This window comes from Pan paniscus, chromosome 6, assembly GCF_029289425.2.
Source record: "Pan paniscus chromosome 6, NHGRI_mPanPan1-v2.0_pri, whole genome shotgun sequence".
NCBI classification, from domain to species: domain Eukaryota; kingdom Metazoa; phylum Chordata; class Mammalia; order Primates; family Hominidae; genus Pan; species Pan paniscus.
This window is the reverse complement of record NC_073255.2, coordinates 91160418-91177351: the sequence shown is the minus strand read 5'-3', so window position 1 is coordinate 91177351 and position 16934 is coordinate 91160418. Positions and strand designations below refer to the sequence as shown.

General features: G+C 52.6%; 1 protein-coding gene and 1 long non-coding RNA gene across 6 annotated transcripts; one reads left to right on the top strand and one right to left on the bottom strand.

Moving 5' to 3' along the window:
- Positions 1 to 10564: 10564 nt before the first annotated feature.
- On the top strand, positions 10565 to 13589 carry LOC100981408 (uncharacterized). Of its 2 annotated transcripts, none has more exons than XR_156651.7 (4): positions 10565 to 12568; positions 12719 to 12977; positions 13206 to 13326; positions 13408 to 13589. It is a non-coding gene; the product is annotated as an uncharacterized LOC100981408 (long non-coding RNA). The 2 variants fall into 2 exon arrangements; XR_010112765.1 differs by having other exon boundaries at positions 10565 to 12616; positions 13408 to 13582.
- Positions 13572 to 16357, bottom strand: ABHD11 (abhydrolase domain containing 11). 4 transcript variants are annotated; one of them, XM_008968523.4, is made up of 6 exons: positions 16121 to 16357; positions 15803 to 15938; positions 15039 to 15212; positions 14698 to 14868; positions 14405 to 14586; positions 13572 to 14167 (listed from the first exon to the last, which is right to left on the bottom strand). In XM_008968523.4, the coding sequence occupies exons 1-6, from the start codon at positions 16270 to 16272 to the stop codon at positions 14035 to 14037; spliced, it is 948 nt and encodes a 315-aa protein (XP_008966771.1). In that variant the 5' UTR covers positions 16273 to 16357; the 3' UTR covers positions 13572 to 14034. The 4 variants fall into 4 exon arrangements, with proteins under 4 accessions (XP_008966771.1, XP_034807304.1, XP_034807305.1 ...); XM_034951413.3 differs by lacking the exon at positions 14698 to 14868 and having other exon boundaries at positions 14405 to 14697; positions 16121 to 16347; XM_034951414.3 differs by lacking the exon at positions 14698 to 14868 and having other exon boundaries at positions 16121 to 16344.
- Positions 16358 to 16934: the final 577 nt, after the last annotated feature.

Sequence of the window (16934 nt, the reverse complement as noted above, 5' to 3'; positions counted from 1 at the left end):
CTGTATTTTGGTAGAGATGGGGTTTTGTCATGTTGCCCAGGCTGGTCTCGAACTCCTGGACTCAAGCGATCTACCCGCCTCCCGATGTGCTGGGATTACAGGCATGAGCCACTGCACCCGGGCTTGCCCTTCACTTTAAACTCTGTTTTTCTGCTAAGTCTTTTCCTCATTTAATCATTCATTCATTCATCAAACATTAAATGGGAAACCATGCTCTGGGGCCACTGTTCTGCAGTCAAGATGTTCCCACTGCAGTGGGGGAGACAGACATGGTTTTAGTAGGTGAGGGAACCAGGGTGGCTTCCCAGAGGTGGTGACATTCGAACAGGGTGTTGCAGTGGGATTGCAGCAGGGAGTGGACAAAGGAAGGATGCTGGGGCAGGTGTGGGGGTGGGGAGCTCTCTAAAATGGAGCACTCTACTGGGAGCACCTCAGGAGCCTGCTGTGGCACTTGGGTGGGCATGAGTGGACATAGGTGGGGGATGAGCCCAAGGAGGGGGGAGGCCTTGGATGCTAAACTATTTCGCAGACAAGGGAAGCCCATCGAGGGCCAGATTATCATTCCTTTATTTATTTAGAGACTGAGTTTCACTCTTGTCGCCCAGGCTGGAGTAAAATGGCACAATCTTGGCTCACTGCAACTTCCACCTCCCGGGTTCAAGCAATTCTCCTGCCTCAGCCTCCCAGATAGCTGAGATTACAGGCATGTGCCACCACACCCGGCTAATTTTTTGTATTTTTAGTAGAGATGGAGTTTCTCCACCTTGGCCAGGCTGGTCTCGAATTCCTAACCTCAGGTGATCCACCCACCTCGGCCTCCCAAATTTCTGGGATTGCAGGCATGAGCTACCATACCCAGCCTTCATTCCTTCATTTAAAAAGTATTGGCCGGGCATGGTGGCTTATGCCTGTAATCCCAGCACTTTGGGAGGCTGAGGTGGGCGGATCACGAGGTCAGGAGATCGAGACCATCCTGGCTAACATGGTGAAACCCTGTCTCTACCAAAAATACAAAAAAAAAAAAAAAAAATTAGCCAGGCATGGTGGTGGGCGCCTGTAGTCCCAGATACTTGGGAGGCTGAGGCAGGAGAATGGCGTGAACCTGGGAGGCAGAGCTTGCAGTGAGCGGAGATCGCACCACTGCACTCCAGCCTGGGCGAAAGAGCGAGATTCCGTCTCAAAAAAAAAAAAAAAAAAAGAATTTATTAGGCTGAGTGTGGTGGTGGCTCACACCAGTAATCCCAGCACTTTGGGAGGCCGAGGCAGGAGGATCGCTTGTGGCCAGAAGTTCAAGATCAACCTGGGCAACACACGGAGACCCTGTCTCCAAAGAAAAATATTTTTCTAAAAATTAGCTGAGCATTGTGGTGCACACCTGTACTCCCAGCTACTTAGGAGGCTGAGGTGGGAGGGCTGCTTGAGCCCAGGAGTTTGAGCCTTCAGTGAGCCATGATTGTGCCACTCTACTCCAGCCTGGGCAACAGAGTGAGACCCTATCCAAAAATATATACAAATAAAAAAGTATTTATTGAGCATCTACTATGTGCCCGCTATTCTAGATGTTGGGAATATGGCAGAAAAAAAGATGGACAAGCCCTTGCCCCCATGGAGTCTGTGGTCTAGTAAAGATGCCAAACACACAAATAAATAACATATATAATGGTGATGATATGCTACAAAGAAAGATGGGGTAGGAACTACTTACTGGGTTTGAGTGAGGAATTCCAGTTTTATTGGTACAGTTCAAGGTTTTTTTTCTTCTTTTTTTTTCTTTTTTCTGCTTTTTTTTTTTTTTTTTTTGAGACAGAGTTTTGCTCTTGTTGCCCAGGCTGGAGTGCAATGGCACGATCTCAGCTCACTGCAACCTCCGCCTCCAGGGTTCAAGCGATTCTCCTGCCTCAGCCTCCCTAGTAGCTGGGATTACAGGCATATGCCACCATGCCCGGCTGATTTTTTATTTTTAGTAGAGATGGGGTTTTTCCATGTTGGTCAGGCTGGTCTCGAATTCCCGACCTCAGGTGATCCGCCCGCCTTGGCCTCCCGAAGTGCTGGAATGAGCCACTGCGCCCGGCCTTTTTCTTCTTTTTTTTTAAAAGACAGGGTCTTGCTATGTTGCCCAGCCTGGAGTGCAGTGGCATGATCATGGCTCACTGCAGCCTGAAACTCCTGGGCTCAAGTGATCCTCTTGCCTCAGCCTCCCAAGTAGCTGGGACTACAGGTGCACACTACCACACCTGGCTAATTTTTGTTATTTTTTGCAGAGACAGGGTCTTGATATGTTCCCAGGCTGGTCTTGAATGCCTGGGCTCAAGTGATCCGTCTGCCTTAGCCCCCTGAGTAGTTGAGACTCCAGGCAAGCGCCGCTGCGCCCAGCTTCAATTCTAGATGATTTGGTCAGGGAGGTCCTTGATGAGAAGGTGGTATTTGAGTATATCTCTGAAGGAGGTAAGGGAGTGAGCCATGTAGGTATCTGGGGAAAAGCATTCTGGGTAGAGGGAACAGCAAGTGCAACAACCATGAGGAGGGAGCCTGCCTGGCGTGAATGACAAAACAGCAAGGAGGCGAGGAGGCCTGGAGTAGAGGAGGTAAGAGAATGCGCTCGAAGGAAGTGAGGCCAGGCCGGGCACAGTGGCTCACACCTATAATCCCAGCACTTTGGGAGGCCCCAGTGGACAGATCACTTGAGGCCAGGAGTTCGAGTTCCAGACCGGCAACATGGCAAAACTCTGTCTCTACTAAAAATACAAAAATTAGCCAGGCGTGGTGGCATGTGCCTGTAATCCCAGCTACTTGGGAGGCTGAGGTAGGAGAATCGCTTGAACCCGGGAGGCGGAGGTTGCAGTGAGCCGAGATCCTGCCACTGCACTCCAGCCTGGTGACAGAACAAGACTCTGTCTCAAAAAAAAAAAAAAAAAAAAAAAAAAAAGGCTGGGGAGATGGCTTACACCTGTAATCCCAGCACTTTGGGAGGCTGAGGTGGGCGGATCACTTGAGGTCAGGAGTTTGAAATCAGCCTGGCCAACATGGTGAAACCCCATCTCTATTAAAAATACAAAAAACTAGCCGGGTGTGGTGGCAGGTTCCTGTAGTCCCAGCTACTTGGGAGGCTGAGGCAGGAGAATCGCTTGAACCGGGAGGCGGAGGTTGCACTGAGCCAGAATCGCGACACTGCACTACAGCTTGGGAGACACAGCAAGCCTCCGTCTCAAAACAAACAAGCAAACAAACAAGCAAGCAAGCAAGCAAGCAAGCAAGCAAGCAAGCAAGCAAGCAAGCAAGCACAGGGCAAAGGCTGGGCATTTGGGAACTCCCAGAGCTCCCGGGCACAGTTTGGTGTTTCCATCCCATAGGCTGGGAGGATTGGGGTGAGCCCAGGCCCACTGCATCCCTGATGTTGAGCGCTGCTGCCACCTTCTGGGCAGGGCCGGTATTGCCTTGCCTTGCCTTGTACCTGTGTGGATGGTTGGCACGAAGACAGTCACCACCTGTCCTCCAGAACCTCTGGGGCTGGTAGGAAAGGCGCAGTGACAGTGACAGGACAACGATGAGGAGGCCCAGGGGTTGCTGGGGTCTGGAGGAGGAAGAGGAGGAAGCTTTTGTAGGATTCAGGAACAGACTTGTTCCTGGAGCATGGTTGTGGGGGCTGGGGAATGGGAAGGGCGGCTGACCTAGGCTGCATGGCTGTGTGTGTATGTGTATGTGTGTGTATCTGTGTGTCTGTGAATCTGTGTGTGTGTCTGTGAATCTGTGTGTGTCTGTGTCTGTGTATCTGTATGTCTGTGTGTCTGTGTATCTGTGTATGTGTGTGTGTATGTGTGTGTGTCTCTGTATCTGTGTGTCTGTGTTCTGTTTGTGTATCTGTGTGTGTCTGTGCGTGTCTGTGCATCTGTGTGTGTGTGTCTGTGTATCTGTGTGTGTGTCTGTGTGTCTCTATGTGTGTGTAGTTGAGATTCTCTTGTTGTTGCTTTCTCAGGTCTGGCAGGCTTATTCCCTTTTTATCCTCTCCTGGGAAGCCTGGCCCTGGTCCATTTTTTTTTCTTTTTGTAATTTAATTTTTAAAAATTGCAGGTTCCAAAAAAAAAGAAAGAAAAAAATTACAGGGTCTCGCTATGTTGCCCAGGCTTGTGTTGAACTCCTGGGCTCAAGCCATCCTCCTGCCTCAGCCTCCCAAAGGGCTGGGATTACTACGTTTGGTGCCCTGGCCTGTGCTTTATACAAAGCACTGGCCACCGAGTGAGTTGCCTGCCTCCTTTAACCCTTACTGTGACTCTGTCAGGGAGGCCCTCTACTAGCTGCATTTCACAGATGAGGACATTGAGGCTCCTAGAGGTGCATAAAAAGTCATAAGCCTTGGGTGGCAGTGCTTAAATTGCCAGCCCTGCCAATCCCTGGTGTTGTGATCATCATGCCCAGCCCCGCAGCCCACCTGGTAGCTCTCTCTCCCCATCCCAGTTCACCATTAGCTGGGAACCGTCTCCTGGCTCAACCCCAGGCCTGGGCTCAGCCATCCTGGGGGAGCAGGAGAGGAGGAGGATGTGGGCGGCCAGGCAAGGAGTCCTGGTACTTAGTGTGTGACATTTGCATAGTGCTTTGGGATGAAATTCACTATATGCCTGAATGTAAATTTCTTTCCTCTTTTTCTGAATGAGATTTAAAAAAAATTTGTCCCAAATTCTAATTTAAACTTTTAGAGATACAGATGAATAATCAACTCCCTACTTATAATATTTAGTTAAATATTTAAAATTTAGACTTCAAAAATCCCATATTTTATTTAATTTTTATTTATTTATTTTTTTGAGATGGAGTCTTGCTCTTGTCACCCAGGCTGGAGTCCAATGGCACAATCTCGGCTCACTGCAACCTCTGCCTCCCGGGTTCAAGCGATTCTCCTGCCTCAGCCTCCTGAGTAGTCGGGATTACAGGCATGCGCCACCACGCCAGGCTAATTTTGTATTTTTTTTAGTAGAGACAGGGTTTCTCCATGTTGGTCAGGCTGGTCTTGAACTCCTGACCTCAGGTGATTTGCCCGCCTTGGCCTCCCAAAGTGCTGGGATTACAGGCGTGAGCCACCGCAACCGGTGTTATTTTAATTTTTTTTTTTTTTTTGAGATGGAGTCTCGCTCTGTCTCCCAGGCTGGAGTGAAGTGGCACGATCTTGGCTCACTGCAACCTCCGCCTCCCGGGTTCAAATGACCCTCTCACCTCAGCCTCCAGAGTACCTGGGATTACAGGCGTGCACCACTGCACCCGGCTAATTTTTTGTATTTTTAGTAGAGACGGGGTTTCACCATGTTGGTCAGGCAGATCTCAAACTCCTGACCTCAAGTGATCTGCCCACCTCAGCCTCCCAAAGTGCTGGGATTACAGGCGTGAGCCATTGCGCCTGGCCTAAAATCTTATATTTTAAAGAATAGTTTTATTTAGAAACATTGCTTTTCCACTCTTGTGGTTTGTGAAAGTTTATGCAAACTCTTTATTCGCATTTCTGCCTCCCATGGTCATTGTCATTGTTACGTGTCATCCCCTAGTGCCTCTTTCAAGTTCCCTAGTTTTCTCAAACACATCATCTTCGCTTTTGCTTGGAAACACAGCACTTTTTTATTTTTCTATTTTTTTGTTTTGCTAACTCCTACTTGTGTGACACAGCACTTTTTGAGCTCATTAATGATGCTGTCACTGAAAATATCACTCCAAGTCATGAGAGTGATTAGGTTGGTTGTTTTTCATCTAAATGGTAGGTGAATATTTGTCATCTCCTTAGGGTAACCACAGAATTATGTAAAATAGCAATTGGGCTGGGTGCAGTGGCTCACACCTATAATCCCAGAACTTTGGGAGGCCAAGGCGGGCGGATCACTTGGGGTCAGGAGTTCAAGACCAGCCTGGCCAACGTGGTGAAACCATGCCTCACCAAAAATGCAAAAAATTAGTCAGGTATGCTGGCAGGCGCCTGTAGTCCCAGTTACTTCAGAGGCTGAGGGGAGAATCGCTTGAACCTGGGAGGTGGAGGTTGCAGTGAGCCCAGATCGAACCACTGCACACCAGCCTGGGAAACAGAGTAAGACTCTGTCTCTAACATAAAATAAAATAAAACAGCAATCACCTGTTCCTTCCTCATTTCCTCTCCCTGCTTAATTCTTCTCCACAGTACTTCTTACCATCTGATACGCTTGTTAATTTGTTTATGGTCTATGTCCCCTCCCTGGAATGTGAGCTCCATGAGCTCAAGGAACTTTGTCTGTCTTGATTTACGTCTGCCACTTGGAAACATACTTTGAACACAGTAGGTGCTCAGCAAATATTTGTGGGCTGAACGAATGACTGTAAAGCTCTTAGAAAGATGTGCTAGTCTGACTGGGAGCCATGGTGCACGCCTGTCATCCCAGCACTTTGGGAGGCCAAGGTAGCAGATTACCTGAGCTCAGGAGTTCGTGACCAACCTGGACAACATGGTGAAACGTTGTCTCTACTAAAAATACAAAAATTAGCTGGGCGTGGTGGTGCCCGCCTGTAATCCCAGCTACTTGGGAGGCTAAGGGGTTAGAATCGCTTGAACCTGGGAGGCGGAGGTTGCAGTGAGTTGAGATTGTGCCACTGCACTCCTGCCTGGGCAACAGAGCAAGACCCTGTCTTGAAAAAAAAAAAAAAAGGAAAGGGACCTGGGCACGGTGGCTTTCACCTGTAATCCCAGCACTTTGGGAGGCGAAGGCAGGAGGATCGCTTGAGCTCAGGAGTTTGAGACCACCCTGGACACTATAGCAAGACCCTGTCTCTAAAAAAAAAAAAAAAAATTAGGTCAGGCTTGGTGGCTCATGCCTGTAATCTTAAAACACTTTTGGAGGCCGAGGTGGGCAGATCACTTGAGGTTGGGAGTTCAAGACCAGCCTGGCCAACATGGCAAAATCCCATCTCTACTAAAAATACAAAAATTAGCCAGGCGTGGTGGTGCGTGCCTGTAATCCCAGCTACTCGGGAGGCTGAGGCATGAGAATCACTTGAACCTGGAGGCAGAGGTTGCAGTGAGCTGAGATCTTGCCACTGATCTGGCCTGGGTGACAGAGTAAGATTCTGTCTCAAAAAAAAAAGAAAAAAAAATTGGTATGGTGGCGAGTGCCTGTAGTCCCAGCTACTCAGGAGGCTGAGGTGGGAGGATGGCTGGAGTCCAGGAGATTGAGGCTGCAGTGAGCCATGATTATACCACTGCACTCCAGCCTGGGAAACAGAGTGAGACCCTGTCTTAAAAAATATATATATATAGTCCGGGTGCGGTGGCTCACGCCTGTAATCCCAGCACTTTGGGAGGCCAAGATGGGTGGATCACGAGGTCAGGAGGTCGAGACCATCCTGGCTAACAAAGTGAAACCCCATCTCTATTAAAAATACAAAAATTAGCTGGGCGTGGTGGTGGGCGCCTGTAGTCCCAGCTACTCGGGGGCTGAGGCAGGAGAATGGCGTGAACCCGGGAGGTGGAGCTTGCAGTGAGCCAAGACTGTGCCACTGCACTCCAGCCTGGGCAACAGAGTGAGACTCCATCTCAAAAAAAAAACAAAAGAAAAAAATATATATATAGTATATGGGGTCGGGAGTTTCAGACCAGCCTGACCAACATGGTGAAACCCCATCTCTACTAAAAGTACAAAAATTAGCTGGGTGTGGTGGTGCACGCCTGTAATCCCAGCTACTCAGGAGGCTGAGGCAGGAGAATCGCTTGAACCCAGGAGACGGAGGTTGCAGTGAGCTGAGATTGCACCATTGCACTCCAGTCTGGGCAAAATAGCAAGACATCGTCACACACACACAAAAAAAAGGCAAGGATGAAACTTGTGCTTTTAGACTGGAATTTAAGGTGTAAATATAAACTATTTTTCCCCAGTTTATGTAGACAGATAAAATAAACAGATGTAAATATGTATGTTTATGTGTGTGTATAAATGTGTGTCCACTGAGTGGACCCTGGTGTAGAATGACCCTAATTGCATTGAATGTGCCTACCATGGAGATCCTGGTTTCTAAATACCATTCCTCCTTACAAAGAAACCAAGTATTCTTGAAGAAATGGAGAATTCAGGGCCGGGACAGGGAGAAACAAGATAAGCCTGAAATATCTTGCTGAGCCAGATTAAAGAATGACAGGTCTTGTCAAAATGACAAGAGGTCAGCAAGGGGCATCCACTGATCAAATCTGGGACAATTTGAGCATCAAAATAAATGACAGGAAAAAGCCGGTCATGGTGGCTCATGACTGTAGTCCCAGTTACTTGGGATGCTGAGGAGGGAGGATCGCTTGAGCCTGGGAGGTCAAGGTTGCTGTGAGCTATGATTGTGCCACTGCACTCCAGCCTGGGTGACACAGTGAGACCCTGTCTCAAAAAAAGAAAAAAAAAAAAAGCATGGTTTGGTCTTGCTTTCTTTTTTTTGTTTTTGTTTTTTTGTTTTTTGAGCTAGAGTCTCTCTCTGTCGCCCAGGCTGGAGTGCAGTGGTGCAATCTTGGCTCACTGCAACCTCCGCCTCCTGGGTTCAAGCGATTCTCCTGCCTCGGCCTCCTGAGTAGCTGGGATTACAGGCACCTGCCACCATGCCCGACTAATTTTTTGTATTTATCTTTTTTTTTTTTTTTTTTTTTGAGACAGTCTCACTCTCTTGCCCAGGCTGGAGTGCAGTGGTGGCGCGATCTCTGCTCACTGCAACCTCTGCCTCCCGGGTTCAAGCGATTTTCTTGCCTCAGGCACCCGAGTAGCTGGGATTACAGGCACGCGCCACCATGCCCGGCTACTTTTTTAAATTTGTAGTAGAGATGGAGTTTTACTGTGTTGGCCAGGCTGGTCTCGGACTCTTGGCCTCAAGTGATCTGCCCATCTTGGCCTCCCAAAGCGCTGGGGTTACAGGTGTGAGCCACCGCGCCAGGCCAATTTTTTGTATTTTTAGTAGAGATGGGGTTTCACTATGTTGGCCAGGCTGGTCTCGAACTCCTGACCTCGTGATCTGCCTGCCTCGGCCTCCCATAGTGTTGGGATTACAGGCGTGAACCACCGCGCCTGGCCAAAAAAAGCATCTTAATGAAGTGATGGACGTTGGTACTACCACTCATGGCTCCAATGGACATTTGGCTACAGTGAGAGCATAGCATCATTTTTGTGGTATTTCTGTCCAGAATGTGTCACGGTGGTCTCATCGTCAGGAAGGAGTGGACAAACCGAAATGGAAGGACAGTCTACAAAATAACTTCCCTGTAATCTCCGAAAATATCAAGGTCGTGAAACTCAAAGGCTGCAAATTGTTCTAGATTGAGGGAGAATAGAGATGTCACAACTAGGTACAGGGTTTCACAACTTACCAGTTTTTTGTTTTTTTGTTTTTTTTTTTGAGATGGAGTCTTGCTCTGTCACCCAGGCTGGAATGCAGTGGTGCAATCTCAGCTCACTGCAACCTCCGCCTCCTGGGTCCTGGGTTCAAGCGATTCTCCTGCCTCAGCCTACTGTGTAGCTGGGATTACAGACCCACACCATCACGCCCAGCTAATTTTTGTATTTTTAGTAGAGACGGGGTTTCACTATGTTGGCCATGGTCTTGAACTCCTGACCTCGTGATCTGCCCACTGTGGCCTCCCAAAGTGCTGGGATTACAGGTGTGAGCCACAGCGCCCGGACATTTTTTTTTTTTTTTTCACCTTAAAGGTTAAATTTTTTGGACATTGGAGAGCTGTTTTAAATTTGTTTTTGTTGTTGTTGTTTTGAGACAGAGTCTTGCTCTGCCACCTAGGCTGGAGTGCAGTGGCATGATCTCAGCTCACTGCAACCTCCATCTCCCGGGTTCAAGTGATTCTTCTGCCTCAGCTTCCTCAGTAGCCGGGATTGCAGGCACCCACCACCATGCCTGGCTAATTTTTTTGTATTTTTAGTAGAGACAGGTTTCACTATGTTGGCCAGGCTGGTCTGAAACTCCTGACCTCATGATTGCCCACCTCGGCCTCCCAAAAGTGCTAGGATTACAAGCATGAGTCACTGTGCCCTGCCTATTTATGTATTTTAGAGATAGCGTCTCACTATGTTGCCCAGGCTGAAGTGCAGTGGCTATTCACAGGCAAGATCCCACTACTGATCAGCAAAGGAGTTTTGACCCCTCTGTTTCTGAGCTGGGCTGGTGCACCTCTCTTTAGGCAGCTTGGTAATCCCCTGCTCCTGAGAGGTCACCAAATTGGTGGTGAACTTAGTGCAAATATAGCTACCTGCACTACAGGCATACTGCACTACAACCCGGAACTCCTGGACTCCAGCGATCCTCCTGCCTCAGCCTCCCAAGTAGCTGGGACTACAGACACCGCACCTGGTGACATTTACTGTTTGGACCTGGGTTGAAGACCTAATCCCTAATATGCAACTTTGCTGACAAGGCCTTTGCTGAAATGGGGATTTCTTTTTACACATTTATGAATATGTTGCTGGTATGCTCCGGGTACTTGTGGAGGTGGTGGTCACCTCAAGGGAGGTGGGGGGTACTGAGACCCCTGGGGGCACAGCAGACCTACCCATGCTCTTGGATCAGAACGCTGGGAATATTAGAGGTAGTATTGAAGATGTTAGGAGGGCGGGGTGCGTTGGGAGGCTGACACTGGAAGTCAGGAGTTCAAGACCAGCCTGGGCACCACAGAGAGACCTCATGTCTACAAAACATTTTAAAAACATTTGCTGGGCATGGTGGTGAATGCCTTTAGTACCAGCTACTCGGAAGACTGAGGAGGGAGGATCCATTGAGCCCAGGAGTTTGAGGCTGCAGTGAGCTATGACTGTGCCACTGCACTTCAGCCTGGGCGACACATTGAGTCTAAGAACAAAAAATGTGGGCTGGGCATGTGGGTCACACTTGTAATCCCAGCACTTTGGGAGTTCGAGGCAGGCAGATCACTTGAGGTCAGGAGTTTGAGACCAGCCTGGCCAACATGGTGAAACCCCATCTCTACTAAAAAAAATACCAAAATTACCCGGATGTGGTGGCATGCACCTGTAGTCCCAGCTACTTGGGAGGCTGAGGCAGAAGAATCGTTTGAACTAGGAGGTGGAGGTTGCAAGGAGCTGAGATCTCACTGCACTCCAGCCTGGGTGACAGAGCGAGAGTCCATCTCAAAACACACACACACACACACACAAACACACACACACACACACACACACACAAATGTGGCTGGGCGCAGTGGCTCATGCCTGTAATCCCAGCACTTTGGGAGGCCAAGGCGGGCAGATCACAAGGTCAGGAGATTGAGACCATCCTGGCTAATGTGGTGAAACCCTATCTCTACTAAAAATACAAAAAATTAGCCGGGCGTGGTGGCGGACGCCTGTAGTCCCAGCTACTCGGGAGGCTGAGGCAGATGAATGGCTTTAACCTGGGAGGCAGAGCTTGCAGTGAGCCGTGATCGTGCCACTGCACTCCAGCCTGGGCGACAGAGTGAGACTCCATTTCAAAAAAAAAAAAAAAAAAATTTGAGTTGGGTGCTGTGGCTCACGCCACCGGCTCATGCCACTGGCTACTCGGGAGGCTGAGGCAGGGGAATCGCTTGAACTCGGGAAGCAGAGGTTGCAGTGAGCCAAGACTGCACCACTGCAGCCACTGCACTCCAGCCTGGCAAGAGAGTGAGACTCCGTCTCAAAAAAATACATAAATAAAAAAAAATAAAAAATGGCTCACGCTTGTAATCCCAGCACTTTGGGAGGCCAAGGCAGGCGGATCACGAGGTCAGGAGATCGAGGCCATCCTGGCTAACACGGTGAAACCCCGTCTCTACTGAAAGTATAAAAAATTAGCTGGGTGTGGTGGCGGGCGCCTGTAGTCCCGGCTTACTCGGGAGGCTGAGGCAGGAGAATGGTGTGAATCTGGGAGGTGGAGCTTGCAGTGAGCTGAGTTTGCACCACTGCACTCCAGCCTGGGTGACAGGGTGAGACTCTGTCTCAAAATATATATATATATAATAAATAAAATGTGAGGAGGAATTTGTCAGGGATACACTTTTTTCATTCTGTTTTCCTGCGGAGGTAAGGTTATATTTATATGTGTGGATGATGCCATTCAAGGTACCAAGCTAACCCTTCAGGATGGGGGCTGGGGTACCTTATGCCTCTCAGCATTGGAGACATAATGCCTTCTTCCCTCCTCTCCTTACCTCTCCTTCTCTTTTTGAGACAAGGTCTTGCTCTGTTACCTAGGCTGGAGTGCAGTGGTGTGATCCTATGGCTCACTGCGGCCTTGAAGTGGGCTCAATAGATCCTCCTGCCTCGGCCTCCGAGTGCTGGGATGACAGGCATGAGCCACTGTGCCCAGCTCCGCCCTTTCTTTCACAAGACGTGGGTAGAGCACCCTCTTGCGGTGAAGGGAGGAAGGGGGCTGAGTGTGCTCTGGGCCTGGCCGGAAGTTTCTAGGGTGCAGCAGGCCTTCCTCCTTGGCCTGCCAGGGGTGGGGCCTGCCAGGGAGTGCCTTGCTGGGAAGGGAGGGCAAAGGGCCATGTCTTTCGCTTGCTCCACCCAGCTGCCAAGAGTCCCAGTCACCAGGCCACCCTGAGTCCCGGCCCTTGAGGGTAAGTGTTCTTCTGAACACAGCTGCCTCGTCCTTCCCTGATGACTGGGTGAGAATTCTTTGCTCCCTGGAGGTCCAAATACCCTGCCCACGCTGCTTGCATTGAGGCCAGGCAGTGGCCACACCATCCACCTCCTCTTCCTTTCCATAGGTCCATGAGACTGGGGCAGCAGCAGGGGCAGGTACAGAGCACCTCAGCCGCCTCTCCACCTGACAGCAACATCAAAGCCGAGGCCAAGGCGGGAGGGCCCAGAGTGAGACACCTCTTCCAGACAAGACTTGGTCGCTGCCTCCTCCTCTGTCACCCTGCGACACAGCCCAGAGTACCAGGCGGCTGGAGCACTGGGGGACACCCGGACAGAACCCTCCCTGGACCAAGTCCTCCAGGAACGGGATGAAGCCATTGCCAAGTAAGGGGAAGCTGCTTTTGGGGGCTGGGAGGGGAGTTGGGGGCTCCCCTGCAGGGCCTTGTCCTGCTAATGGAGGAGCAGGGGGCTAGTCAGGCATTCTGGAAGGAAAGCCACACAACCAGCTGCCCTTCACTGAGGCGGGGGCTGTGGCCATACTCGTCCACCCCCAGGACCTCACAACCAGACCCACAGGGTCCGAGCCTCAGCTACTCTCTCTGCCACCCACAGGAAGCAGGCGGTGGAGGCGGAGCTGCAGAGGTGCAAAGCCAGGCTACACGCCATGGAGGCCCAGCTGCTGGAGGTCCTGGAGGAGAAACTGAGGCTGAGGCGGGAGCTGGAGGCCTGGGAGGTAGGGGAATGCCATCAGGGCCTGGGAGGTGTGGGGAAAGAGGGCACAGGCTCAGCCTTGAACCTGCTCTCCTGTCCACAGGAGGACGTGCAGCAGCTGGTGTGGCAGCAGGTCCAGAATCAGCTGCAGAGAGAGGCCAAGGGTACTCGGGGAGCCCACGTGGACCCTGGAGCTGCCAGCACCCCCCGATCCAGATTCTCCCTGGGTCGGGGACGTTGGTGGTGACACAGACCTCAGCCCAGGACTTTGGGAGTAGTGTCTTTATTCATTAAAGCCTGAGGTCTGACCACCCCTGTAAAACCTCGTGCCCACGCAGTGCCTGTCTGAGTCCTTCTGTGCCCAAATGTGGAGCAGGCTGCAGAGACTTGAAGCCTGGGGTTTTGTGCCTCCTTTTTGTTTTGTTTTTTTTGAGACAGAGTCTTGCTCTGTTGCCTAGGCTGGAGTGTAGTGGTGTGATCTCGGCTCATTGCAACCTCTGCCTCCCGGGTTCAAGTGATTCTCCTGCCTCAGCCTCCCGAGTAGCTGGGATTACAGGTGTGCACCACCACGCCAGGCTAATTTTTGTATTTTTAGTAGACAGGGTTTCACCATGTTGGTCAGGCTGGTCTCCAACTCCTGGCCTCAAGTCATCCTCCCGCCTCAGCCTCCCAAAGTGCTGGAATTACAGGCATGAGCCACCACGCCCGGCCATCTTCTTGCCAGCAACTCTTAGACCAGGAAGCCTCGGATGGCAGCTATGAAGTCCTGTGGGCGGTCAGCGTGGATCCAGTGGCCAGCGTTCGGCACCGTCTGCATCTGGGCCCGAGGGAAGAGCCGCATAATCTCAGGGTGGTGGCTGGGACTGTGCATCGCAGCGATGGCCATCAAAAACGGGTGAAAGTGGGATGAGGAGGAGTGAAAGAGACACGTGGAAGCAGAACGGGGAGAAATGGAGAGAGCTGTGTGAGCCCATATGCCCGGTGGTATTTCTGGCCTCTCAGCCACCCCCCTTCCACACCCAAGGCCTCCCCTGGTAGGGTCCCCAGGCCGGGGCCTGGGCGAGTAAAGCATGCCCCTCCTACTACCCAGGCTAGCTTACTGCACGAACTGGGAGTTTCCACCAAGGAGAAAGAGTGTTGGCCCGAGGTAGGACTCCTGCCTCTGTGGGAAAGCCAAGATCTTGTCTAGGTGCTGGGTCAGGGCATCCAAGTTCACCCTCCACACGAAGCGCCCGTCTACCTCTACCAGGTTAGTGAGCAGGTGCTGCCGCACGGCCATGTCCTGTGGGGGTGCAGCAGTTGGGGGGGGGTTCCTTGTGCGGTCTGGGGGTGCCACTCTTCCCTTGACAGGTCCTGGTCTACAATACCATCCGGGGCACCTTGGGTGTATCACCTGGATGACAGAACTGAGCTGTTCATCCGCCAGTTTTCGGGCACGGGAGCGGGGCAGCTCATCTGCGATGTTGATGGCCCTCATGGCTGCCACGTAGGTTGCAAAGTGGGAGACACCTGTGCTTTCCACTGGGCTGATATCTACAGCAATGAGACGTTCCACCAGCTCTGGCTGTGGGAGAGAACCGAACTGGGACCAGTCTTAGGCAGACATAGGGAGTCTCAGGCACGGCTCCTGGAGCCTGAACTTGGTCATCCAACGATCATGTGAGTCCCAGGTTGCCTGCAGGGCCCTCAGGATATATACTGAATGGGAGGAGGCCCCAGACATGGGCGGCTCACCCTCTGTAGTGCCAGCAGCATGGCTGTCTTTCCTCCCATGCTGTGGCCAACGACGACGCAGGGCACCAGGCCCAGCTGGGGCAGAAGGTCCTGCAGGTCCTGGCTCATGATCTCGTAGCTCATGTCTGGGCTGTGGGGGCTATCACCGTGGTTACGAGCATCCACCGTCAGCACCTGGGGAGTGGGGTGAGACGGGGCTGCGTTGATATCCCCATTCTGGGGGTAGACAGCCAAAGGCTTGTAGGGACAGCAGGTCAAAGGTGTGGAGAGCCTGGGGATACACCCTGTGGAGGGGAAGGGCCCAGTTTCCAGACCTAGGAGGCCCAGATGAAGAACCTGGGGCCACTCTGCCAGAGAAGAGCAGGCCCCAGGGTTGTGACCACGTCTCTGAAGGGCTGGCCTGGCTGGGTGGCAATCTCGGAGAATGCCAGGAAGGAGACTCCAGGAATTTCCAACAGTAGGAGCACAGAAGAATGGGCTGCCATAAGAGGTGGTGAGCTCCCGGTCATCCCTAGTGAACAAGCAGGCCCCTTCATGGAAAGGGTGCAGGCGCCTAGGCATGGGCCAGCCCCGATGGAGATCTACAACATGAATTAATGAAGATGGCAACGTGAGGGAATAAATGGGGCTGCCGTTCAGGGTCCATACTCAGAGTGAGGGATCTGGAAGTGAGCGTGAGAAGCGGGACCCCCTGCCCTGCCTCCTCTCAGGCCCCGCCCACTCCCGCCCAGCCCCAAAGGAGCCCCGCCCACTCGAAAGCTCACCCTACGGCCTGTCTGCTGGGCCAAGATCTTGGCGATGGAGTTGAAGTTAGTTTTGCTGCCGAAGAGCCCGTGCAAAAAGACGACGGCCGGGAGGGCTGCCTCCCCGTCCAGAAGCCTGTAGGAAAGCGGAAGCGGCCTGGCAGGGGAAGGATCGAGGTCAGGGTCTGAGCCGGCGGAGACGGGGAAAGGGGTAGGGGGAAAGAGCTTTGGGGGAGAGGCCTGGGAGGTGACAGGCCCAAAGGGAGGAGATGGGGCCGTCGGGGCCCGGCAGGAAAAGGAGGACTGAGGATGGCCTCCCGCCCGGTGCCCTTGACTGACCTCGGCTCGGCGCCCCCTCGGCCGCCGCTGCTGCTGCTGGGTGCGACAGGCACCCTCGCGAAGCTAGGGCCGTGGGGGCCGAGTCCCTCACGCGGGAGCCTCCAGGCTCGGGTCCAGCGGAGCATGCTTGCAAGCTGTTGGCCGGCTCGCATCTCACAAAGTACGTCCTCCCCGCGCTCCTTCTCCCGCCCTAGCTCGCAGCCCCGCCCATTTCCGTCTTCAGCCCCGCCCAGTTCCGACTTGAGCCCCGCCCTCTCCCCGCCCCCATCGCGGGATTCTCCGCCCTCGGTCCCGTTTCCTTACGTATCCCCGAGAACAGTCCGGCCCCGCCTCCATCCCCGCCCCTTACGCCATTACGTAATCCCCGCAGGCCTTGCGCGGGTCGCCCTGAGCGCCGCACCTGGCCTCGCCCTAGGCTGGGCAACCCGCGGTGCTTGCCCCTCCCCTCGCGAAGCGCCGCGGTGCGTAGAATCTGGGAATTCGGTCTGCGCCGCTCTGTGCGTGCTCGGTTCTGGTTGCAGCTTAGGGCTCGGTTCCCGCCCCGCACCTGCCATCGCTCACTGACCTGGGTGGCTGCCATCGTTTCTGTGCCGCCGGCGGGGGCGAGCGGCGCCAGGGTGGCTCTGGGCGGCGGAGCGCCAGTGTGGTGGCGCCGTGCTCCACTGCCGGGGGCCCGGGCAGGTTGGGCGGAGCACGGACACCCACCCATCCTGGAGTCGTCGATCTAGAAGGAGCTCGGGGGCACTCTAGAGCTCTTCCCCAAGCCCCTTCGTCCCTTTTACATTTGGGGAAGGCTCCCCCAGTCTGATCCCAC